We start from the raw sequence: 26,641 nt of genomic DNA, 5'->3' as shown, positions 1-26,641 counted from the left end.
GATCAAGAAACCCATCACTACTAAACCATCAACCTAGGAGAAGAAAATTAGGTATGACAACGAGTAGGATACCTTGATTTTATCATATTAAATCAGATTAGACTTAACAACAACCTGTACGTTATTAGTTGTTAGTTGTTTCCAACAAGAACAATAAGAGAAAAGGCATGAAGGATGAAAGACAATTAATCAAAATGGTGCGTTGTGGTTTTAAGTGAAACGAAGCACTGTGGGCATTTAGTAACGTGGTGTGTTTTGCTAACCCAAAATCTCTAAACAGAGCTCCAACCAAAAGCATCAAAGGTATAGCAGATGAAGAGAAGAAATCTCTTAAGTTAGTACCAGAAGGCGGGAAAACCAATCTAAATAGCTGGCAGTTGCTTCTAGATTATTATTAACTTTGTAATTCATTTGTAGATATGTATATAAAGGAGACGGTTGCTTGTTATAGAGCATGAATGGAAATTATGTTCATTTTCCAATTTTCTTCCTCCGTAAGATTTACAGTTACTTGATCAATTTTATTTTTCTTCACTCGCAAAAATCACCTTAACTAAATACGAACATGATTAACATTCTTCAAACCTAACCTGTCTTAAATTCAACTAAAATCTAGACCTTGAATAAGTCTGCATTTATGTTGTTAAGTTTTCTGATTTTTTTTTCCATGAAATTGACCCTGGCCAAGGGCACACCCAAGTTATACAATATTTTATTAAAATCTTAACTCTGTAATCAGGGTTAAGAAAAGTCAACCCTTGGTTCTCCAAATATTTTATTATTTCAAATATTAATCTTTTTATAAATAGTATTAATTCTTATTAATTTATAATAATATATAGTAAGTTCTTATTGATAAAGCATACCCAATGGAAAAATATATTAAATGATTACAGTAAAATTTAGAGATGATTCATGAGAGTGACGTTTGAATGACTTAAACTCTCCATCTTATTGGAGCTATGATTGAATTTTATCATTGTTCAAAAAATAAATATATTGAAATTAATTATTCAAAGGAATAATAATAATAATAAATTTGGGTGAGCTACCTACCACCACGAAAGCAGGAGCACGTGTAATAAATGTGGAAAGAGCAGCTGACCTACCAAAATTCAAATGCCCAACGTCTCCAATTTTTCTCAACAACCTCAAAATTCCTCTCTGTGGGTAGCCCACAGTTTTTTAATAGGTCAGCTTTCGTCTATTATTGTCCTTTATTTCTGGCCATATTTGGTGGTGCTCAGTCGCCCTTGCCGACAAATTGTCCCGGTAAGATAAATTATTTATTAAACTGTTGGCGTGGTAGGATGATAGTAGCATTGATAATAATAATAGCAATTATAAAAATATTTAATTATTTTTAAATTATACAAATTATCTCTTCTAAAAATATTTAAATGCCTTAACAATGAATTTTATAAGAATGTTTACGTAACAAACATTAAATATGAAATAAGAGAATCTTGAAAGAATCTTGATTAAGATGGTTTAATCACCTCCATTAATAAAAAAAATTATAATTCTAAAATGTAAAGTGGTTCTTATTTTTCTTAAAATTATTATTTTATGGAAAAAATTTTAATTATTTATGAAGGCGAAACTTAATGAAAACAAAGAATTTACTTATTTTATTATATGTATTAACGTCTTCCATTAATTAAATAAATTTATATTTAATAAGTACAAATAAAAAAAATTGAGATATTTAAATAGTCAGAAATAAAAATTTAAGATGTTATTTGACTTGTTCAGTCTAGGTGAGAGAATTTATATATTTCACATTCAATTGGCAACTTGCATTTCAATCAAATCTCAGTTTATTGGCATTGAGATCAAAGGACAACTTTTTTTAAATAATAACACTATTGTTAAAAAAATAATTTAGAAAAAATTATTTTATTATTTTAATATTTTTTATAATTAAAAATTATTAAATTTAATTTTAAATTATTATTTTATATTCTCTAATTAATATATTTAAATATTTTCCTGGATAACAGCTCAACAGTATTGTCTAAATCTTGTAAAATTAATAAACAGGTAAATAAAAATTAAACTAAAATTTAATTATATAGTGTTATATATCACTTGAAAGTCATAATTATCCATTCAAACAAATTACATATAAGTTCTCTCATTTGAACCATTGTTGGTTCATCCAAGAAAATTACAACTGATAAGGTAAGCATGCTCAAAAATTATTATACTTTTGTATACATAAATTACATTAAAAGAAAAGAATTCCTTGATATAGGAACCATAAAAAGAATCACAAGTGAATTGTTGCAACTTGTTTGCTTGTGCTTTTCAAAGGCAGCTATCTCATAAATTTCCTTCATCCCAACCAGCCTTCACTATGTATATTATAGCTGGTATGTTTCAATATTATCTGCCTTACCCTGAGGCTCAGTCTTGGAAGTTTCATCACCATACATCACGCAGATACCTGCCGGTCGTTTGTAGATTCTTCACCATGCTCTCAGCTTTCGAACTGTCGAGAGATCCCTGAAACAACAAACAAGAACCCTTGATCAATGACAAGGATCCAAAGTGTTGGGGACAGCCATGAAAGAGACAGCTTTCCATTAAAAATAATAAAGATCCGGAATGTGGGATATTCGATCGTGCAAAAGAACAAGAAAATAATGCCAAAAGAAAATCTCAATAATTAAAATAGAGCGGAGTATCAGGCCCGCCTACTGGTGGTTCCCTGTTGGCATTTCCATTTTTTAAAATTTTGACCTCTTTTTACATACTTTCGTCTGCAAAATGTAATATGTGGCTAACTTTTAAGCACATTTTGATTATAACAGGTAGGTGGTAACTCAACTGTCAACATGTGAAAAGCAGCTATTATAGTACCAAAACTCCAATTGTTAGCATACCTGCTCTTGCACAATGGTGTGAAGCGTTCTGTGGACATCTCTAGCCATGCCTTTGGCATCACCGCAAACATATATATATCCTCCCTGAGAAATTATGTTCCAGATTTCTGAAGCCTGGGTACATAGAAAAAATCAGATACAGTGAATATGAACTTAATGCTTCACTTGATTAGTAATCAATCAATTGAAAACAAGATCTCCCATCAAGGTGGTAGGTGAAACAGATCCAATACCTTCTCCAACATTTTATGCTGCACATATTGCTTGGTAGGTCCCTCACGTGAAAAAGCAACAATCAACTCAGAAAGTGCACCACTTTCAACAAAGTTGTTGAGCTCATCTTTATAGATGTAATCCTGTAAAGTTTTTCATGTTAAATTATTGAAATTCAACTGCAGCATAGCCCTTCACCAACTCATCTACCAACCACAGAGCATTCTAGAACTGAAACAGGACACAACTCACCATCTTACTGTTCCTGCAACCAAAGAATAATATAGAGGATCCCAATTCTGCTCCAGCTTCTTTCAGGGCTAACCTTTCCTGCAGAAGGAAATACAAAAATCACAGATGATTGGCTTAGATATGTCCACACACATAAGCATGACAAACAGATGACTGAAGTCTGCAAGTTGAACCTGCAAAAAGCCCCTGAAAGGAGCCAAACCAGTCCCAGGGCCAATCATAATGATGGGTACTTGGGTGTCTTTAGGAAGCTTAAAGTTTGATTGCCGGACAAAAATGGGTGCCCAACTGCACTCATGGCTTTTCTCCAAAGGCACAGAATTCTGCAGGATGATGGGTTAAGACATTTAATTCCTAGAGGAAATAATTTGAGGTACAAAATATTAAATAAAATTCTGAAACTGAAATACATTTGTGAGACAAAAAATACATCAAAGAATAGAATAGAAGTCAAGGAATAAAGCAATATAATTACAACAGTACACATGCCCACGGATAGTGCTTACCCAATAGTTGGAGAATGTAACTTATGCAGCATGTAGACTAAGCAATTCTTTTACACAAACAAGCATACACATAAAAGAATGCAGGAAAGAGGGCTTGTCATTTTTCTAGAGTTGGCAGTAACTAAATCCCTAAGAATAATACTTCAACCACTTAGCTCCAACTGGGTGTGGCAAGGCCACCCAGAAAGGAGAAACAAATAGCAAAGCAAAGAAATCAAAAACATACCTTCATCCAAGTTGAGCACACTCCTTTATGTAGCCGTCCCCCTGGTGTTTTCTCAAGAACCAGTGCACAAGTAACATGAATTCTAGATGGTGCCATCCTGCAGAGCATAATTTCAAATGGTAAACACGCAATGTTCTAGATAAGAAAATACATTAAAGCATAAATAGAGAATGCCAAAGCAAATATGATATCATTCTCCCTCAAAAGGTTCCTCGGTAGCAAATGAAGCGGTGACAATTTTCTTTTTCCACCCAATAGATGAGCCTCACTACAGTAAATTCCCGTCTAACAAGATTCCCCTGAAGGGCTCCCCAATAAAACATCCAAGCTCTTATAGCTTGAATAATAAATGGAGGTAATGGTTTGGTCTTAATGCAGATATGCCTTAAGTGCATTGAATCCTAGTACGTATTTCCATTATATCAGATTATTCTCAAGTAAAAAACACTCCAGCACTAATGCTAAAATTTTCCCGAAAGAGGAGTAATAAAATATTCACCTTGGGGATGATGAGATAGAATAATATCTAGGCTGCAAGCGAGGAGCGACTGCAGCAAAGAAGACACCAAGTGGGGGCCTGGCTGATTGAAATTCAGCCATAACCTCAAGGAGGCTTTTCTGATTGGCAACTATCCATTGTGCATATTCATCCTGTATTAAGTGCAAAAGAAAGAAGTTATATCCACATGAGAAAAATTATGATAATGAGACAAAAGTGACACCAAAATACTCTGCATAGATTCACAACCTTTCCAGCAGGGGAAGCAAGATGCGTTAGTCTATCAGCGTCAGTTGGATGAGTGGCATGAGCTGCTAAAGCGAGTAAAGCAGACTGAAAACCAGAAGAATTGGAACAATCAATTAATCAGAACATAAAAATAAATAAAATAATATATAATTTAACAAATCATGGTAAGAATAATTTTAAGTAAAAAAGACAAATATGCAACACAGATTCACTAGACTCAAGAAAACGCCTAACCTTTTTGGGTGAACTCAAAAGATCAGCATATCGAGTGAGAGCTGTTCGTAAGGAGCATGGTGGGAAAGGAGGCAGCAAGGAGCTTCCACTAAGTGGAGTGCCGTCCTCTTTGTCAGAATGGATAGAGAAATAAGTATCTGGTGACAAATTCAACAATTGCAGTGCCTCCTCCACAACTTCATCAAGATTTTCACAGTATACGCCGACATGATCACCAGTTTCATATCTGAAAAGAGAAACAGTTGAGTACGTGCAAAGCATTCACTGATAAGTGAAAACCAGAACACAATTTTTTCATGAAGGATGCCATTTTGGAATAAATATTAATCTAAAAACTTACGTGAGTCCAGTGCTAGCTATGTCAAACTCCAAATGGGTGCAAGAACGATCAGATGCAGGTGTATGAAGCTCTTTTCTCACAGCAACATTAGACCTTAGTAGCAAACATAATAGATTTAGATGAAAAGAGCTAAATAGCCACCAGAAAATACACAAGGTACTTATTTTTTGTAGTACCTGCATGGATGTTGAGCATCATGGATAGCATGTCCATTTGCATTACTCCAGTTCTTATCCTCTAAAGGTGCATTTTCAGGATCATAAAATGCAACCCGATATTCCAACACAGCAGCTGTATAGGGAGTAGAAACAGCTGTTGCATCATGCTCATCCCGGAGCAGCTGATCCAACTCAGGCCACACTGATTCTCTCCTGAAATATCAAGTAGAAAATAAGCAGGGTAAATAGGAATCTCTCTTATAGGAAAATCATGCTGTTAATGCAGGATATAGATTCAAAATCTTAATACCAAGCAGTGAAGTCATCTTCTATGCATTGATCATCATCTCCAAGACCCAAAGGAACAAGACGCTTTGCACCTGCAAATGCAAGGGGCAATCTTATTACTGAAAAGAACACCATGGCATGGATAACAAAACAACATCAATTAGCACCACATGGCACTTGATCAATCAGCACATGGTCATTGCTGAAGAGTAACAGCTAAATCCTGGCACCTAGAGCATTTTTTTTTTTTAATTATTTGCAATTATAAGACACCTATTTTGGCAGCATAAAAATGTCATTTCAAAATCAGATTAAGACATCACAATGCAAGCATAAAATCTTCATTTTGCCATATTACATCACGCGTGCCAAGAAGATACGGTAACAATGAGAGAGCCTAATGAAGCATCAAATAAAATTCCAACAGAATTTTTTGGCCGGATAATGCATTTCATCTATCCATAGTTTCTAACTAAAGTATGCACAAATGAAAAGCATAGAATGATATTCTACAGAAAGTCAACAAGGGAATCACATAAAGGACACTATTTTGTTTGTCTGTTTTTATTACTATTTTTGCACATATTTTTCCATATGAACAGAAGCTCATAAAATTATACTGAATCAAATTATTCTTGTCTAAGAAGCCCGCTCTACTTACAATGCCTAGCTTACAAATTGAAATTCATGAAGCATCAACACTCCAATAAGCAACATCTCAAAATCCACAAAAACAGAGTAAACGGAAACAGAAAAACATACCCTGCTGTTCAAGGGTCTCATCCAACACTTTAGCAATCTGTTTAATGATGACAAAGAAATGAACAATATATTAATCAACAGAATCAACCAGCTAGGAGAAAAAAAAACCTTACTGGATCACATTCCATACCTTATTAAAATGTTCATATTGCTTGTTGCCAAGGCCAAACACCCCAAACTTAACGTTCTGAAGCCATTCCCCTCTCTCATTACCCTGCTTGTGTAACCACATACTTAATCAATCAACCAAGAATCCATGATCTCATTCGGGACGATCCAAAACGAAGATTTCACAAAACACCTAACTCTTTTAAAGTTTACCTCTGTAAACCATTTATAGAACCTCGCAGCATTATCTGTTGGCTCACCATCTCCATATCTAAAACCCCATAAACACAATAGATTAAAATATATATATATATATATATATATATATATATGAAAAAAAAAGGGGGAACAATCAAACTTAAGAAACAACAGAACAGAGACGCTGTGAGAAAACTAAGCAATTATATACTCACGTAGCCACAAAGAACAAAACCAAAGACTCTTTCTTGAGTTTCTCTTCGTACTCATCATCATCAGCCGCATAATCATCCTTTAAACAATCCATTCCTCAAAATCAACATCAAAATTGACAATCCAAAAAATACAGTAAGCCCATAACATAATTCTGCCAAAAAGTAAAAAGTCAAAACTTACCAAATCAATAATTTTAAATGTGGCCTTTTCATACCGCGCTTTTCCCTCTTCGGCCAAAGCCTATTACAATTTCAAATGAAACCGAGCTAAGCGAGTCATGACTCGTTACTCAAAATCATGCAAAAAAATTATAAAATAATATAATAAGAGTTGAACCTTAGCGAATCCTTCAGCTGTACCAGTCTGAGTACCGAAAAGGATGGTAACCTTTTTATGGCCGTCATCAGGCTCAGGCTCTAGCTCCTTAACTATCAACGGCTTAGGAGGTTCAAAGGCAGAGGACTTAGATTTCTGACCGCAGGATCTTCTCCACACCAACACCACAACACACCCAATCAAAACCGCGATAGACGTCGTTAAAATCATAATAAACTCCCGGTTCTCAAGGAACAAGGTTGCCACCTCAGCACCTGATTCTGACGATACATTGGAAGGGTCCATTTTCCCTTTGATAATCGCCGACATGAGATCGAACGGCGAGACCTTCATCGAACCGCTTGAAGATTGCATGGTAGAATTTATCAAGTGCTAACAAAAACAAAGTAGAATAAGTGGTGTTCTTGCTTCAATGGCGGCAAGAGAAATTATCAGATTTTCCGGCGACGTATTATGAAGCTTGGTGGGTGGTGGGTGGGAATGTATAGGTGGAAGAAAGAGTACAGAGAGGTCCCTGAGAGAAAGTAGGAGAGAAATGGGGGGGTTTAATAAGGTGTTAGAGGAGCAAACGCCTACCAAACCAGACTGGTCAAACTCACCTAACAAGAATTTAACCATGGTTAACTATTTTTTTAATTTTTTTGGTTAATTATAATTGAAGTTCCAAAATGCCCTTCTCTGTCTTGTTCTGTCATTGGAATATTTACAGCAAAATACCCTGCTTTGTCACAGTCCTTAAACAAAAAAACAAAATTTTTTTTTACTATTTTTCTTTACTTTAATAAAAATTTAAAAAAAATACTATTTATTTTTTTATTTTAAAAAAATTAATATAAAAATATATTAATTAATACTTATATTTTTATTTCATTTATTATTTAATCTCATTGAATTTAAATTAAAGTCATATCCAGTAATAATTTATAAAGTAACATGTTTTAATTAAAGTTGAAAAATTATTTTTTATTTATACTATTTAATAATATTTAATATGAGATCTATATAAAATATGTTTTTTTTTATTTATTTAATTATGATTATCTTAAATATGATACTTCATATTTTTAAAAATATTATAATATTATTAAATTAAAAATGTTTTATAAAAATTCATTGATAAAAATTTTAATTTCTCATCTTTCAAATTTTATAAATAATAAAGTAATTTTATTTAAAACTTTAAAATTAAAATATTATTTGAAAGTAAATATTAAAAATTGAAATTATGATAATTTAAAAAATTAAATTTTGGGAAATATTCAATTTCTTTTCAAATAGCCCAAGACTTTAACAATGGTATTTTTGGAGTCTAATTTTAGCCGTGCCTATCATATCATAATATATGGTTTGATTCTTTTATAGAAAAATAATTATCTGATTTGATTTTGCTTGTGATTAACAATGAAAAAGAATTTTTTTAAAAAATTATAGCTTTATTTTATGAAATTAAAAAATAAAAAATTCTATAAATAAAATTAAATTAGGTCAAAATATTAAATATTGTCTTAAAAATTATTACGAAATAGAGTATTAGAAACCGATTCAACTTGACTTATATTCATCAATATTTTCTAATTTTCTCCTTAAAAAATAAAATTCAATATTTTAAAAGAAAAAAAAAACTAATAAAAGATAAAACTTTACCCAAAATACAAGATTGCCTATCGTCTAAATTGTGGTTCATTGCCGTGTGAATAACATTTTTCACTAAAACAAGGATAAATTACAATTTTTTTATATTTTCAAAAAAATTAAAATTTTACAAAATAAAAATTTTGAGAAATATTCAATTTATTTTCAAAAAGGGAAAACTGATCTATGAAATTGTTAAATATTAATGGATATTTTAATTTCCCCTAAAATAAAAAGCATCTTATATAATAATTAAAATATATTCAATACAGTCGATTATCATCACAGTTTTAAGAGAGTATTTGGATTATTATTTACTTTTAACTTAAAATATGCTTTTTCAATTTATAACTAAATTTAAAAATAAATAATTAATTATTTAATAAAATTAATTTTTAAATAATTTAAATATTTAAAAATAACTTAATTTATTAAAATGATAAAAAATATATAAAATTAAATATTATTATTATTAAAATAAGATAATATTAATATTTTAAAAATTATTTGCATAATATAATCTTTTACTTAATTAAAAATTATTTTTAATTTATAATATCTTTTTTATAATTTTATTTTAAATAATTTTTTAATTTATAAATTAAAATAAATATTAATTTACTGTAATTTTCTATTTATAAATGTATTTACTTTTTAAATTTACATAATTAATATTTTTATTATAATAAAATAAAATCATCACAGACCCAGTTTAAAAAAATTTCCAGCGAAATGACAAAATATAATGATTCCATTTACTAACTTTCTTTCACTAACAAACGATTTGATTATTGACGAGATTCATTCAAACCTCGTCCCAGAAAAAAATTATATATATATATATATATATTAAAAAAAAAAAAAAAAAGATAAAGAAGTCGTGCTCCCCAGTGACGATCCCTTCAGCGGCTCTGAGCAGCCGCCATTAATTTGTCGCAAGCTCTCCCTGTTAATTTTCAACGACCTTCTTGGGCCGTCGTTAGCCGTGTGACCATGATTCTAGTTTAACAATTTTCTCATTCACATACTATTTTGATATTTTAGTTGATATTATTATTGAAATTAGTGATTTTAAAAATTAATTTAAAATTAAATTTAATATATTTTAGTTTACAAAAACTTTAAACTAATTAAATATTTTTTTTAAATTATTTTTTAAATAATATTTAAAATATTACTTTTTAAAAAATCATTTTTTGACCTTCTCATCGTAATTTTCAACGGAACCTAAACAGTGACCTTGACATGATAGACTACTTCATTTATTTATTTTTATTAATTATATTTTTATATAATAATTAAAAATAATTAAATTACTTAAATTATAATAAAAAATTTTATTTTAATTAAATTATTATTTACCTCATATAATTAAAAAAATTATAACAAAAATTAGAATTTACAGTAAAATTTTATAATAACATTAAAGCCTTATTCAGAATATTAGTTGTTTTAATTATTATTAATTTTTTTAGTAGCTATCAATTATTTTATTAGCTATTAGCTCTCAGTGGTTAGTTATATATATAACTGTTAAAATAGAAATATTAAGTAAAAATAGTTATTATATTAATTGTTAAATATAAAAATCTTATTGACTTTAATCAAAACGTTCCCTCAACTTCCAAAAATTAGAAGGGATAGTTTTTCATGAACATCTTCCCCAACCTCAAAAGCTAGTATAAATACTATGTCACCGAATAATATAAATAAAAAAAGTAATATTTTAACTCTGATCAAAATACTAAAAATTACATTAAAAATTATTATCAAACATAGCCTAATTTTGTTGCTTATAAAACTAATATGCAGCAACAATATAAACAATTATTGCTAATGGTACATAAAAAAAAATTTTCAACAATAATTATTGTTATCAATAACTATTTTTTTCAATAACTATAATTTTATTGTAAAATCACAATTTTGTGATGATAATATATAACAATTTATATATTACTTCTATAAATTTATGATAACAAATTTTATACATTTGGTAATAAAAATTATTGTCGCTAAATCTAATATTTCTTAGTGGAGGGGTATTAAAATGAATTTTAAAAAATTATATAAATAGTTATTATATTTAATTAAAATAAAATAAAAATTAATAATCCTTGATTTTTTAAAAATGATAAATAAATATAAATAAAATAATTAAAAAATATAAATAAAAATAGACGAAAACAGTAATATTTTCGCCGCATGCAAAGTTTTAATGTCTCGTTCTGATTATTTGTGCTGTCAACTGGTTAAAAGCTCAAGTATTTTCTGTGTGTTTCATTCTCGTAGGACTCTCTTGTATACAATCCAAGTTCATGTGTGTGGTCTTATTGATGTTGATTTAAATGTTTACAACGTGGATATATGAATCGGAGATCATTCTCAAAATGGATTTTGAGAAATTAGTCATTTAGTTTTTGGATTTTACACTATATTATATATTACTTCGAATTTTTGAATATTAATTATTTAAGTCCTAACTTCTCTATAATATATATATATATATATATATATATATATATATATATATAATAATTTAGTCCTTCTATCAATGGATGAAATTATTGTAAATATTAAAATCAGAGGGACTAAATTATTTTATATATTAAAATTAAATGAACTGAATAAGTCATTTTTCAAAATTTAAGGAGTAAAATGTAATATAGTGTAAAATTTATAGATTAAATAATTAATTTTTCAAATTTGAGGGATTAAAATTTAATAGAGTAAATTTCAGGGACCAAATTGTAAATTTCCCTTATTATTTTTTGGTTTGGTGACCTTAATAGAAAATTTCTGTCATCCACCTAAAACTCACATGTCCCATCTCTTTTTTATTTGTTTTGCTTAATTGGGATGATAACTTAGATTTTTTTTTTAAATCATATTAACTCCCTCATTAACTTAGACAAAATTATTAACAAAATCAAATTAAAATTGATAAATATTAAAAGAAATGAGTTTAAAAAATTAAAAAATATATATATATAATTTTTTTACACATTTTAAAGGACATAAAGATGATAGACATGGAACAATAATTGAGCTTGAAACATTCGCCTCTACTTTACAAGTTCAGAAGTTGTTTGTGTAAGGTTGGAAGTATATGGGCCACGTTTTTTCTCTGGTTAGCAGGTGGTAGTGTTTCTATATAAATTATAGACTAAGTCTTACATACACTTGAATGTAGTATAAATTATAGAGTAAGTCTTATATATACTTGAGTATATATATTTAATTAAATTATATAAAATTATGCTAGAGCATATTTAAAATTATAATTTATTGAACTTCTATTAATTAAATGTTATCACAATCCGATCCCACGGGTCAGATCGGCACTAGGACTTAAGTTAGCATAAGGCCTCCAAAACCCATAGTAAATCTAACTATTCTTTAGCTTAACTATAAAACCCATATTTGAGCCTAAATTTTAAGAAAACAACCGGACAGAGTCCGGGCATAAAATGAACTACCCAACGAAAAATTTTTAGCTCACCCAACCTGTGATAACAAAATAAAATCATTTTGGTAACTCAACTCACCCTTACAATCATCAACAATTCAATGTGATCACTGAGAGCTCACCTCTCTCATCCACATAACCCATTCAATTCATAAATCCACATATACAAAATCAATAAATTACATATTTTAAATAATCATCTATTACAATCTCAAGTCAAATAAAATATCTTCTAACACATGTGGAGTTATAGAACTTTCAAAAGTTACAACACAAAATATAAATAAAGCAACTAAGAGACCTACGAGATAGAAAGCAGGTTAAACAAAAGTAAGAGTCCTCCTGTAGCCTGAGAAAAAAATTGGGTGAAAAGAAGTGAGCGTTCGACTCATAAAGTAAGATATTGATTTTTACAAATAATTTTTATAACTACCTAAGTCTAGTGCATCCCTAAGAATGATTGCAATACCTTCACACAGTTCAGACAGGTCAAGTCATAATCACATTAAAGGCAATCTGCAGCACTTACAAATCCGTATGTCAATCCATATTCATACACACATATATATATGGGAGCTGATCCCCTATACAGCTTTGTAACATCCCGTGCAGAAAGGAAAGGTCTTAGCTGGAGCGGTCCTCTGGGAGGGCAAGGCTCACTGGTGCCATTGTCCAAATTAGAGGCAGGAATAAATCGAATCATACATTGAAATGGGGGAAATTAATTATTAGAAGCATCTTTTGGTGGAATGGCCTGGAGAGTTTGAAGAACTCCAGGGTTAAGCGTGCTCGCTTGAGAGAAATCCTAGGATGGGTAACCTTCTGGGAAGTTCTCAATTCCACTTATGGGACAAAATCATGAGGCTCTGGATGGGGTGGGCTAAAGCAGATAATTCCTCTAGTGGTTGGAGCATGAGGCGTTACAGATGGTATCAGAGTCAGACCCCCTCCAGTATATGTGTAGTTCGAGGACGAACCAGGCTGAAGCTGATGGGCCTGTAACATCCAATGCGGAAAGGAAAGGTTTTGGCTGGAGAGGTCCTTTGGGAGAGCAATATTTGCTGGTGCCCTTATCCAAATGGGGGCTAGGAATAAATCGAATCATACATTGAAATGGGAAAAACTAATTATTGGAGGCGCCTTTTGATGGAATGGCCTGGAGAGTTGAAAGGGGTTAAGCGTGCTTGCTTGAGAGAAATCCTATGATGGGTGACCTTCCTAGGAAGTTCTCCATTTCACCTATGGGACAAAACCTTGAAGCTCAGGATGGAGTGGGGCAAAGCGGATAATTTATCTAATGGGTGGAGCAGGAGCGTTACAAATGTACATATACCTAAGTGCATATAAGAATTTTCTTAAATTATAAGTCACCTAGGAAACCTAAGGATTCACACAATTTCATCCACAAAATGAGCTTAAAGCAACAATGTTCATTTGTTAATGTGTTCCTTAATAATGTTAAAAGTGAGATTTGTTAAGAGTGAGTGTTAAATTCAAATCTCACCAATAAAATCTCTCTTTTCAATGTAAGAAAAAAATTATATGCATTGAAGGCTCTATTTTTTTGTGGAGGAAAATATTTTTCGCACTTTTAGCGTTTGAGACATTTAGAAAAATAAATCAGCAGAAAATATTTTTTAATTAAAAAAACTAAGCCACTTTTAATTATTTTTCTGATTTTAATAATTTTATTAAATTATAAAAATATTTATATATGTATGATATAAATATATACCATTAATTTTATATAGCAACCAAATAATAAATATTAACCATGTAAAATATTTTCTACATATAAATTATTTTCTACAAAACAAACAAAGAATAAAAAATTTCTAATTTAAGTAATGAGTATAATATGAATGCTGATGTTAAAATGGATGTTTAGTAATACGATAATCGATAAGATTATAAATAATCATATTCACTTAAAAATACATAATAAATCTGAAATAACGAAAAATAATTCATATATATAACCGACCTAAACTAATTTGAAATTAAAACTTAGCTACTATTATTATATAAATTTAGTGTTACCGCATTTATAAATAAAGTAATTTTGGTCATTACACAATAAAATCTATCAAAATAAATCGATCAATTTTACTGCAGTAACACAGAAATTATGTTTAATATTGTGTCAAAGCCTAATTTAATTGGATTAGAGTTTCAGTTTCATGTGATCGAGTGGGAAGTCTCTGCATGGAGAACCAAGGATTCAATCGTTTTCTGTGAGTTGGTTGGTTAGTTGCAAGTTGCAACCTTTTTTTTTGGGGGGGGGATGGAAAAGGACTCGTGCAGTGCATTTCATAAGAAAACACTCTAAGGCTCGAACATTTGAGACGTGGAGAAACTGCAATCTTTCATTCATCGCAACCAAATGGCTACATCTTTTATTATTTTATTTATTTTTATTTTATTTTATATATATATTTTAGTAGTAATTATGTAAGTAGGTATGCATGAAATCAACCTTTTAAATTATGATATTACATTTAATTAATTAATTAAGAAATATTAATTACATTTTAAATGATTTTCATTATACTTACATTGAGATTAAAACTCGAAGTAATATATTAGCTGAGAAATATAATTATATTACAAATTTCTTAATTTTGTTGTAAATAGTTGATATTTAATTGAATATAAAAATAAATAAAATATAATACACAAAAGTTGATATCACTATAAAAACACACAATTTTATAATCGATTTTTACAATTGACGAAAATCGATTTAGAATCGATTGCTATTAGCAATCGATTTTAAAATCGATTTATTATTTTTATTTTTTTAATAAAATAATTAATTTTAAAAAATTTACAATTGAATTTTAATTAGTTACTAAATTAGTTATTGATTGATATTATAAAAATCTTGAATACAAATGCTAATTAATTTTAAAATTAATTAATATTAGCAATTAATTAAAAAATAGTTACTATTAGCAATTAATTTTTCATCCATTGCTATTACCAATTCATTTATAGTTACTAATTATTAACTTTTTTTAATTGGCTCTAAAATTTAACAATCGATTCTCAATTGATTTTTACAGTCAATTGTTATTTATAATTGATTTAGATCGATTATAAAAATTAATATAAGAATCAATTAAATCAATTATAAAAATTTATTATTATTAAAATAATAGTAGTGAATTAGTTTTACTAACTGAATTAACTCTTGTTAATTGAAAACATTTTAATAGAATATAATTATTTAAAATATTTAAAAACATTGGAGGTAATTGTTTCCTCTAAGTCTTAATTTTAATTTCTTCTTCCATTTTATATAAAAAATCAATTAGATGGTATTTTGTAGAAAAAAAAAGGGAATAAGATTTTTCTTTAGTTTTTTTATGCCTATCACGTGATAACCTGAATTTTATAAGTATCTTGTGAGGATCGTGTATACAATCATATCATATTAAGAGATCGGATCACAAGATATGGCAACTATTTTCTAAAGCTCTAAATTAAAGCTAGTAATATTATTTAATAAAATCATGACTTTTATAAAAATATTTATTATTTTATAAGAACATGATCAAGTATGATATTATATTAAGAAGTTGGCAGAGAGAAAAGTATTATTTTCACATTTATATTCTAAAATATACTCATGTAATTTACTTCGATTGTTTTTATAAGTGATATAAAATTCATCACTTTTAATGTAATTTTCTTTAAATAAATAAAATTTCTATAACATATGTAATTTTATAATTAATACTGCATTAATTCATTTAATGAAAATATTGTATTAATTTGTTTAGTTTTTTTAATTAAATTGCTATTTAATGAATTTTAAATATATTGTATTAAAATTATGGAGGTGGGGGTGGTTTCCCGAGGGACCATAGTGGCCTCTGGAAGGCGGGCTATACAGTACGGTTGGGTATTTGTGATTCCATGACAGCTGAACTTCAAGCTTTGATTAATGGCCTTCATTTGGCCTGAAACGTTGGTTGTAGAAGATTACTGGTTGCCATGGATTCTAAAGCATCTGTTGAGCTTTCATTGGATAGGAATGCCATGAATTTGAAGCTTCGCAATCTGGCCTTGCGAGCTTTGTTGAGTCGCGCTTGGCAATCAAATAACTTTTATCAGAAAAAAAAGGCAAAAGGATAAGAAATATTAATAATCTGTTTGAATAGCAAAATCAATATCCCAAATTTTTTTAAAGAAGGCAATGATATCAATATACGAAATGAAATATTACAATCTCACCGATAAAAAACATATTCAATTTGGTCAAATTTTCTTTCTTTTTGAGATTAACAAACTTTCATATCTCATAAATTCTCACTCTTATTATTCAATCATCTCGTGTAGTATTAAACTCATTGAAAAATTAATATTCCATATCGATAAAAAAAACACTAATATAGGCAATAAAATGAATATAACTCAACATCATCTATTTTCAATTATATATAGTACGAAGATACATAGGAAAATAAGTAAATGATAAGATAATGTAATCAAATCGAGTAAATTTCATTCATGGTACATAAATTTTAGGGTTGGTAATATCATGGTACATAAATTTTAAAATTTTACTTAAAATCTCATAAATTACAGTAAATATCACTTTAAATCTCATACAACCTACAATAATTGGTTTAAAGGTAAAAAGATGATGCGACATGTCCAAGTAAGATTAAGAATCATTTTTTCCTTTTTCTCTCTCTTCCAAAGTGTATTACTCCACTCTCCCTCTTTCATTTTACATTTTCTCTCTCTTCAATAAAACAGGTTATATCCCTTCAATTTCTTCATCATCAGGCTCATTCTTCATTGCAAATCATCACTTGAAATCCCTTGATTATTTCTTCTTGTGGCTCATTCTTCATCATCGACCAAGGATTTCACCTGAAGCCTATAACGCAGCTTTTTTTGTCACTATTTACTTGAATGCTAGTTTCCTCATATTTATTCTCTCTCTCTCTCTCTTTCTCTCTCTCGTTGTTCCCTCGATTCCTTAGTTTGCTCTTGGTTTGCCGATTCGTCAGTTTGCTTGTTATTCCCTAGAAGGATTGTGAGTTTGGTCACTATTATCCTCACGAATTTGCTATTATCTCACAAATTACTATCAAGTTCACTGTTTGGGACTTTCTTTATTGTTTTTGCCTGATTCAGTTAAGGTACATTATTTGTTGTAGCTTTTTTCAATGGGTATATTTGATTCAACATTATTTTCTTTAGATTTTGTTGAAAATTTTTAATGTGGCCCACTATAAAGCAACCATTTTGGGTACATTATTTTTTGTCATCAGTTGATTCAAAGGAGAAGATTTGAGGGTCCATTTGATAGCACATTTTTTTTTTTATGACTTTGAAGAGGGACCATTGTCAGTTTCGCAGCTGTGGAAGCAAAAATCACCCACAATCGAGGTTAGCCACAAACTGATTGCTTTAACAATATATATTTGAATAGTGATATTTGACTTGGAAAAGTTTCTATGTATCAAATATGTTGCTTTTATAATGAATAATATGTGTGGGTCATTGTCTGCAAAATCTTTCTCTTAGTGTTTAGGGTCAAATTATTTTTTATCGAGTACTTTGATGATTGACCCATTATAGAAAGATATTATGTTACCTTATGTAATGTGTTAATATTGCTTTTATAATGAAAGCTTATGTGTATTAAATATGTTGCTTTTTTGGTACCTTATGTATTATTTATTGTTATATTATATTATATTTCTCCAATAAGTAATGTTATTTTTAATTGATATGTGTGTACTGACAAAGTTATGTTTGATAACTTGAATATTATTAAATTATATTATTTCTTGCAGGGGTTCATGATGAAATTTCATTTAATTTATGCATTCATCATAGTGGTACACTTGGAGTGTAACACCCCTCACCCGACTACAGTGTAGCCGAGCAAGGCATGTCACACACGGTGCCAAAGTACCCTATTTTATCTTACTTTATTCCTTTAATTATTTTCAAGTTATTATCTTTTAATATCAATTATTTTTTGACAGAGAAACTAATAGAGTTTCCCCTATTTTTTTAACGTTTGACGTGTTTCACTATTTATCTGTTTGAAAATTTTAATAATATTTTAAAATAAAAATCTCATCATTTCATGCATCATCTATATATTTCAATTTCGTGTTCAAATCTATACAATTTCATTCATATCCATTTCCATACATTCCCATTCATGCTCAACTCATATGTGAAAATTTTCAATCTTCATTAATTTACATGATATACAATTTAATCACATATGAATTAACCGATTTATTAATTTAAATCACATACCTATTAATTACATTTTCAAAATTTACATTACAATACTATAACTAAGCATTTTATACAACATATAAATTATGACCTATATGGGCCCTATCTACATGCATTGCTGAAGAGATGACAACCTTGAATACTCTGGAATATACAAATCCATCGCACTAAGCATTGCTGCTTAGTAGTGCAATAATATAACAAGAAAATAATATACAATAAAAAAGAAATTGATCAAAATTTGGATACTCTGGAATTTAATTTAATTTCATATAATATTTCTAGTATTAACTATCATTTGTTCTAATTTATTCCTCTTCAGAAGCGCTCAATTCTTTCATAATAATTAAATTTTAATATCGTTCCAATTCATTCCAATTCTTTCTGCTAAATAACAAATCTAATTTATTTTAAATATTCTTACTCATTTATTTAATTGCTAATGTTTTCAGTTGCTAATATTCTTAACTTATTTCAATAAATATCACTGCCCAAGTAACCTATGACAGGCTGATTAAACTGGATAACGGGTCATTGGCATTGGACACTGCGGTGCCTCGGGCCGTCATATCATGGGACGCAAAACATCAACCACGTATACAGTCAGTATAGCCTAAGAGCCATGATAACATATCAGTATGGCTAAAAGCCATGATAACATATAATCGGGCATAAAAGCCATGAGTGCGGGCATAAAGTCTTACGCAGTACTGCTAAAACAATACACTATTGGCATGCCAATCTATCCAATCTAACACATGTGTCTAGGCAATACATGGGCACATAGTACCATTAAATGTTCATAAGTTTCATTATTTCATTATAGGTTCTAATTATAATTTCTAGCATTTTAATCTTTGTCGCAATAGATTTTGCGGTCGCCTGGACGATCACTCACCGAAGTGGGAAAAAGTGAGGAGTCGCCACCTTAGTCTTGAGGGAGACTAAAGAAAACCATTTGAGAAGTTAAATTAAAAATGAAACCACTTCAAAACAGAGATTCTAAGTTCGGGGTCCGTAAACGGGTGGGGAAGGTGTTAGGCACCCCACCTCGTCCCTTAATAAGGGTAAGTAGATTTAATTGGCCCTTTATAAATTAGTTAGGAGGGCTTAGACGGCAATGTTAATCCTTTTGGTAAAAGGAATATTTGATTTTTCACTAAATTTGGATCACCCAGATACATAAGTAAATGAGACAACCTTAGTGAACGGGTGTGAGAATCGGATAAGAACTCTCCTCCGATCTCTTTTAAGTTATTTATTAAAATTTTGAGGGGAGACCGGATAAGAACCCTCCTCCGATCTCTTTTAAGTTATTTATTAAAATTTTGAGGGGAGACCGGATAAGAACCCTCCTCCGATCTCCTTTAGAGTTATTTATTAATGTTCTGAGTTGAGACCGGATAAGAACTCTCCTCCGATCCCTATTTAATGTTTATTAAAATTTTGAAGGGAGATCGGATAAGAACTCTCCTCCGATCTCTTTTTACGTTTATTAAAATTTTGGATTGAGACCGGATAAGAACTCTCTTCCGATCTCTTTCAGATTAACAGGAGCCTGGAAGGGATTTCTCCGATCTCCCGGATTTTTAATTTCAACTACATGACATAAAAACCTAAAGCTAAGGATTCTGGCGTTCTAAGATGCTGGGGATAAGGCTTCTCGATACCTTTTGACTAGATCGGGAAAACTAGACTTGATTTATCGACCTTCCATACGTTTATTTTACCGATATCTATTAATGACCGATCTACTCTGTTTCGTTTACTTTGGTCTTATTCCACTTTATGACATCTTTGTCGAATTGTCTTTCACGTCGGCCTAATAGTTTGGCTATCTTCCTGACGTGTTATTCATGTTCTCTCTTTTAAAAGAGACCCTTGAGTTGCAGTTACCTACGTTTACCCAACCACTTACATACTACTAGGAGTTAGAAAACTTGCTTTCAAAAAAAAGATGAAGATTAATAAAAATGAACTGATCACTAAATAGATGATTTGGGAGTGTCATTCTCTGGGGATCGTTTGTGCAAAAATAGTCTTGAAGAAAGTTGGATGTAAGAAGAACACAGAAAATGGAAAGTAAATGCGACACTCGATAAAGCAGTGATATGAGCTCTTACGGAACATTCTTTGGGGATCGTTTGTGCAAAAGTAGAAAGTCACAGATGTGAGAAGAACAAAGAAAATGCAGAAAGTAAATGTAAGCACTTAATAAAACAGTAGTATGAGCTCTTACTGTAAGGAGCCAAATCTACTAAAATAACTATGGGGTGTCAAATAGTGACAAGGCAGCGGAGTGATTGGCACGAGGGGTGGTGTTCCTCGTGAACTGGAGGGTGCTTAGCTAAAATGCGATCAGATCAAGATGAAAAGAACCGAGTGGAATGAAGTTGAGCTTGGACAATGAAAACAGAGATGATAAAAGGCAGAAAGTGAGAGTGTGACCAGATAATGAACAAACTGGAAATGTAGAGTTCCAAAGATTCGATCTTTTCAAGAAAAACACTTCAGAAAACTAGTTTCGAAAGTCTTTTGATCGACACTTCTAAGTAGTGAGTAGCAAACTAAATGAAATTTCAGAGTTCCTCTGCTATAATAACAGTCTCTTGTCTATTTTTTTTTGCCCCCTTCCTTGAACAGTTTTTATGCAGGTATTTATAGGAATCGGGTGCTCTTCGTGAAGGGTCAGGATTTATTTTGAGGGAGATGGAGGGTCAAGATTTCGAAGGACATGATCGGAGGTTCAGGAATTAAAGAGAATCAAAATGAATGGTTGAGATCACTCTTCATAATATTTGTCATTTTCTTCTTTCCATCTGACGGTCCAAATTTCCTTGTCCGGAACGATCCGAGGGCTAAGAGCGAAAGACGCTGGTATTGTCGTCTTCTCTCTTGATCTAAGGGTTCCGGGTTTGTCCTTACAAGTGGGATCAACGGTGGAGATTGGGATGTACAGGACTGTCATGACATACCCTGGCACCTGTCAGCATTGCGGGCGATTCTTAGGCGTGCGGTGAGATCTCGTCTGCAACGCCTTAACTACCTCGGCTCTGATTCTGACGACGGTTATTGGAATTTGTCTTATTCTTTTTGCCTACCGATCCCTCCTCTTTCCGATCTCTTTCACATGTTCTTTCCGACCTTTCATGCTGGTCTCCCACCTTCCGATCTACTATTCCGATCTTTTCCCTTCTTCAGGTCCGGTCTGGTCAAAGTATTAATTGTCCCTCGATTCGGCGTTAGCCGCCGTTTACGCTTCACAATAAATGCTCATTTTCCCCTATATATACTCCACGTCGAGAGACATTTCTTTCATCTGATTTTCCTCTCTTCCTTTCTTACTTTCCCTGTTCTAGCTGCTCCGGTGGAAGTTCTGGCTATAACTGTGGCTTTGATCTTTTTCCGATGGACTTCTTTACTCACCGACTGAAAATTCACGATCCCGGTGATCGAATGACCTTTACTGACGATGGTGAGAGGACTGGATTTTGACCGATCTGTATTGCGGACCTTGGTTATACTGATCTCGAGTCGCTCAACTGAGTTCATTCGGTTTCTCATCACATTGAGTGTTCCGACAGCGGTTTTCCTCCACATTGGGTGTTCCGACAGCGGGTCGGTTTCGGGTGGTAACATCGGTGACGATGTCTCTCATCTTCATGGGAGTCATAGTCACCCCATCTGAGCCGCATTGCACATCTATCCGATGTCAACAAAGGTCTCTGGTCAAACACGTCTTTTGATTTAGCCACGAGACTAGGCTTTGACATAGGCCTTTAGATAGGATGTTCCACCTGGCCTCTCTAGAGATCGCCCAAATGATGTGATCCTAAATGTAATCGATCTCTAGAGATCGCCCAAATGATGTAGTTAGACCTTTATTGTAGTCCGATCCTAGAGATCGCCCAAATGATGTATTTTATTTTCAATGCAATCCGATCTCTAGAGATCACGAAATGATGTGATCCAATGTTAGTGTAATCCGATCCTAGAGATCGCCCAAATGATGTAATCCGATCTTTTGAAAATAAAGACTTTATTTTATCGGTTATCATCTTATTATTTTTGCATTGATTATTTTTCCGATCTCTAATGTGGTTATCCGATCGATTCTTTACGAATGACACTTAACGATCCTTTATTCAAAATATTTAACTTATTATGCCGATCTCCAATTAACCGATCTCTGAACATTCGGATATTTGAGAGAAGTGTCGAAACATTTGCCGAGTCCCACCAATCGATGCGCCGCTTAGAACCTCGCGAGCATTAAATGCTCGGACTAGTATAAATAGGGGTGGGAGGGTTAGCGGTTGTTCTCTCATTCCATTTTCAATCCCTGCTCACAACTTGAAGTTCTCTCGTTTTCTCAAGTTCTTCCGACGCCGATCGGACTCGGTAAGGGCTTTGATCCTCTTTTAATTTAAATTCTTTGTTTCTTTTGAAAATGAGCGGTCAGAAGGTCGAGAGCGAGCCCTCCTTCCATTCGGTTCCTCGTGGTCATCGTCGATGAAGAAGAGGCGCCGGGCCAAGCGTTCAACAAGAACCTCCTGTGGCCTCCGCTCCAACTCTGGGGCGGTCATACCATCAAGGCTCGCACCTTCTTCAGGGAGAGAGACTCTCCCTATAGACGAGCTACCGTCGGTTCTTCGAGAATCCGATCTAAAATCGTTTAGCCAAGAATATAACATTCGGCCTGATTAGTACGAGCTAATCAAGTGCCACGGCGATCTTTGTGTCGATCACACCTTTTAAGAGAATGACATGGTTATGGTGTACGAGAACGATTAAAGGCCGGCCCGAGGTTCCTCTAGACGATTTCTACAAGGAGGTCTTAAAACTTCACCGAGCATGCATTGTTCAAATTCACCCCAACTCGTGGCGGATCTTGGTAGCCTTCCGAGGTCTATGCCGAGCTAAGGGAATCAGACCTACGGCTAAGGTGTTCGCCGAGCATGCACTAACTCGCGAAAGGATGACGAACATCGGTTCTTTCAGTGAAGCCTCATTGCGGGCTCTTTCCGACCGCCCTCATCCCTTAAGAATTGGAAGAACCGCTTTCTTCATTCGAGGAGCAAAGATCCGAGCCGCTTTGAGGACTTCCCCGTGTTGGTGGTACCGGGGCCCTTGCTTCCGAAGCACATTACCCTGAGTCAGGATGAAAGTTTAATAGTGATGGATCTGAAGAGTCAGGCCGCCACTCAAAAGTATTCTTGTTTGGATGCGGTGACTGCCGAGCTGCACAATTGGACTATTCAATTGCTCACCGGCCAAGACAAATAACTTCCGCTCTCGACCTCGGCATTGGTATTTTCTATATCTCGATTCTCACGACCTTAGCGATCTCACTAACATTTTCTTTGTGCGGTATGGCGGGTGGTGAGGGTTCTAGGAAGCGGAAGAAGGAAAGGAGATCTCGGAAGATAAAGGAGATGAAGCGTTGGAAATGCTTCAAACACACAGTCGTGAACACAGGGAAGTACAAGGAGACCCGCCTCCACCTTGGATCTGCCGACCATCGAAGTGTCCGATCTCCTCCTAGATCGGAAGAGCGACCTCCGACTCTTCAGGTTGTCCCAAGCACGGAAAGGGGCCTTCTCAATCTTCCGGGAGGACCTCCTCTCGTGGCGCCCAGAAGTTAATGGAGTCTTTGAAGAATAACCGGACTGTACGGGAGAACCCCGGTTTTGCCCAAGTCTTGGGGTCTTCCATCTTTCTTCGGGAGGATCGGGACAGGCTATCCTCGAGCAGCCTTGATGACATCTTGACTCACTCCATGAGTCTGAATGTGGAGTGCCTGGTGAATCAGACCATAGTTTGGGAAAAGGTCCAGCGTCTGGGTAAGGAGATCGGGAAGAAAAATCAGGAATTGGCTTCCCTCCGATCCCAACTCTCATCCGCTCGGGATTATATATCTCAAGTTGAGGGACGAGCAAAGTACTATGAAGACAGGCTGGCCGAACAGACTCGTGTCCTGGCTGAAAGGGATCGGGCTCTCGGAGAAGTCCAGGCGCTTCAGGCCAACGAAGCTGCTCAGGTCGCCCAACTCATCGAGGAGCTTAAGGAGAAAGACGAGGAGCTTAAGGCGAAGGATGAGGAGCTTAAGGAGAAAGACGAAGAGATGGTGACAGGGATAGCCGGAGCCTATGTGAATGCTCACAAGGACCTCTTGACCGAACTCCAGAAGCGCTACCCTGAAGAGGACTTCTCCTGGATGGCCGACCTGGCTCCTGAGGGCGACGATGAGGACAGTGAGGAGGAAGCCGAGGGTGAGAGAGAGAGTGAGCAGAATGTAAATCAGGCTGGGGGTGATCCCCCAGCCGAATAACTTGTACAAATTATGAAATGAAATGGAATGCCTCTTTGTTCAATGAAGGGTTGTGATCGGAACATTTTAAACCATTGTTTGTCTGAGTATTTGATTGTATGAGCACAGCAAGACAAAAATGCAATTATTAATCTAAGTATAAGAGATCGGAAAGCACAATAAGCATGAGATCGGTGGGGAAGAAATGCTGAACGGGACTTGATTAAAATTGAAAATTTAACTTGAAAACTTAAGATCGGAACCCTCGTTAAACCGAACCAAAACCTTAGCTCTTGATCTTCCGAAAAGGAGGTCGGCTATAAAACTGGTAAGAAAAGATCTAGTGCTAGTTCACTTCATTTATCAACAGAGATCAGGGATATACCCGACGGGTCCGGAAATTCGACAGCGGGTTTGAGAGATCGGTAAATGATTTGAGAGATCGGCAGGGCTTTAACGAATGTTAGGACTTAGCATTGATTCAATTCCTTTTAAGGAGAGTTCGGAAATATGGTCATCTGGTAAAGAAAAATGAAGAGAAGTCGGAAATGTCATTGGCTGGCCCAGGGAGACCTAGTGCTGGGGATCGGTTTCAAAGTCTTGTTGATTTTGGGGATCGGCCAAAATATGGTGTCGACAGCTGCCCCTCTTTACATAATTTCTATTAAAGGAAAGAAATTTTCGTTTAGGAATTATGTAAAGATTCAGACTCATATTTTGGACGATTAAGTGTTTGAAATTAGGGAACTAATGACCTAGAAATTGTTAACAGAAGTTGAAGTACCAGAAAATTAAAATCAACTTAGATCAAGGAACCAGAGGTTGATGACAGGAAACTTAAATTGCATGAAATTTAAAATCAACTTAGATCAAGGAACCAGAGGTTGATAGCAAGAAATGTAAATTGCATGAAATTAAAATCAACTTAGATCAAGGAAACAGAGGTTGATAGCAGGAAATTGCATGAAATTAAAATCAACTTAGATCAAGGAACCAGAGGTTGATAGCAGGAAATGTAAATTGCATGAAATTAAAATCAACTTAGATCAAGGAACCAGAGGTTGATAGCAGGAAATGTAAATTGCATGAAATTAAAATCAACTTAGATCAAGGAACCAGAGGTTGATAGCAGGAAATTTAAATTGCATGAAATTAAAATCAACTTAGATCAAGGAACCAGAGGTTGATAGCAAGAAATGTAAATTGCATGAAATTAAAATCAACTTAGATCAAGGAACCAGAGGTTGATAGCAAGAAATGTAAATTGCATGAAATTAAAATCAACTTAGATCAAGGAACCAGAGGTTGATAGCAGGAAATTTAAATTGCATGAAATTAAAATCAACTTAGATCAAGGAACCAGAGGTTGATGATGGAAATGTGAATTGCAGGAAATTAAAATCAACTTAGATCAAGGAACCAGAGGTTGATCACAGAAAATTTAAATTGCATGAAATTAAAATCAACTTAGATCAAGGAAC

At 32.8% G+C, this 26,641-nt stretch overlaps 1 protein-coding gene across 1 annotated transcript; it reads right to left on the bottom strand.

The window, feature by feature from the left end:
• Positions 1–2,054: 2,054 nt before the first annotated feature.
• Positions 2,055–7,985, bottom strand: LOC110647771 (NADPH--cytochrome P450 reductase). Its single transcript, XM_021801743.2, has 18 exons — positions 7,474–7,985; positions 7,318–7,377; positions 7,137–7,213; positions 6,937–6,994; positions 6,746–6,829; positions 6,616–6,652; positions 5,876–5,945; positions 5,584–5,778; positions 5,408–5,500; positions 5,068–5,293; positions 4,834–4,917; positions 4,585–4,736; positions 4,086–4,182; positions 3,527–3,676; positions 3,354–3,431; positions 3,122–3,244; positions 2,889–3,002; positions 2,055–2,508 (listed from the first exon to the last, which is right to left on the bottom strand). The coding sequence occupies exons 1-18, from the start codon at positions 7,825–7,827 to the stop codon at positions 2,428–2,430; spliced, it is 2,133 nt and encodes a 710-aa protein (XP_021657435.2). The 5' UTR covers positions 7,828–7,985; the 3' UTR covers positions 2,055–2,427.
• Between the last annotated feature and the right edge of the window lie 18,656 nt (positions 7,986–26,641).

The sequence above is a fragment of the Hevea brasiliensis genome, chromosome 17 (genome assembly GCF_030052815.1).
Source record: "Hevea brasiliensis isolate MT/VB/25A 57/8 chromosome 17, ASM3005281v1, whole genome shotgun sequence".
In the NCBI taxonomy this organism is placed as follows: Eukaryota; Viridiplantae; Streptophyta; class Magnoliopsida; order Malpighiales; family Euphorbiaceae; genus Hevea; species Hevea brasiliensis.
The sequence above is the reverse complement of the archived record's forward strand: the minus strand, read 5'-3'. Positions and strand labels throughout refer to the sequence as shown.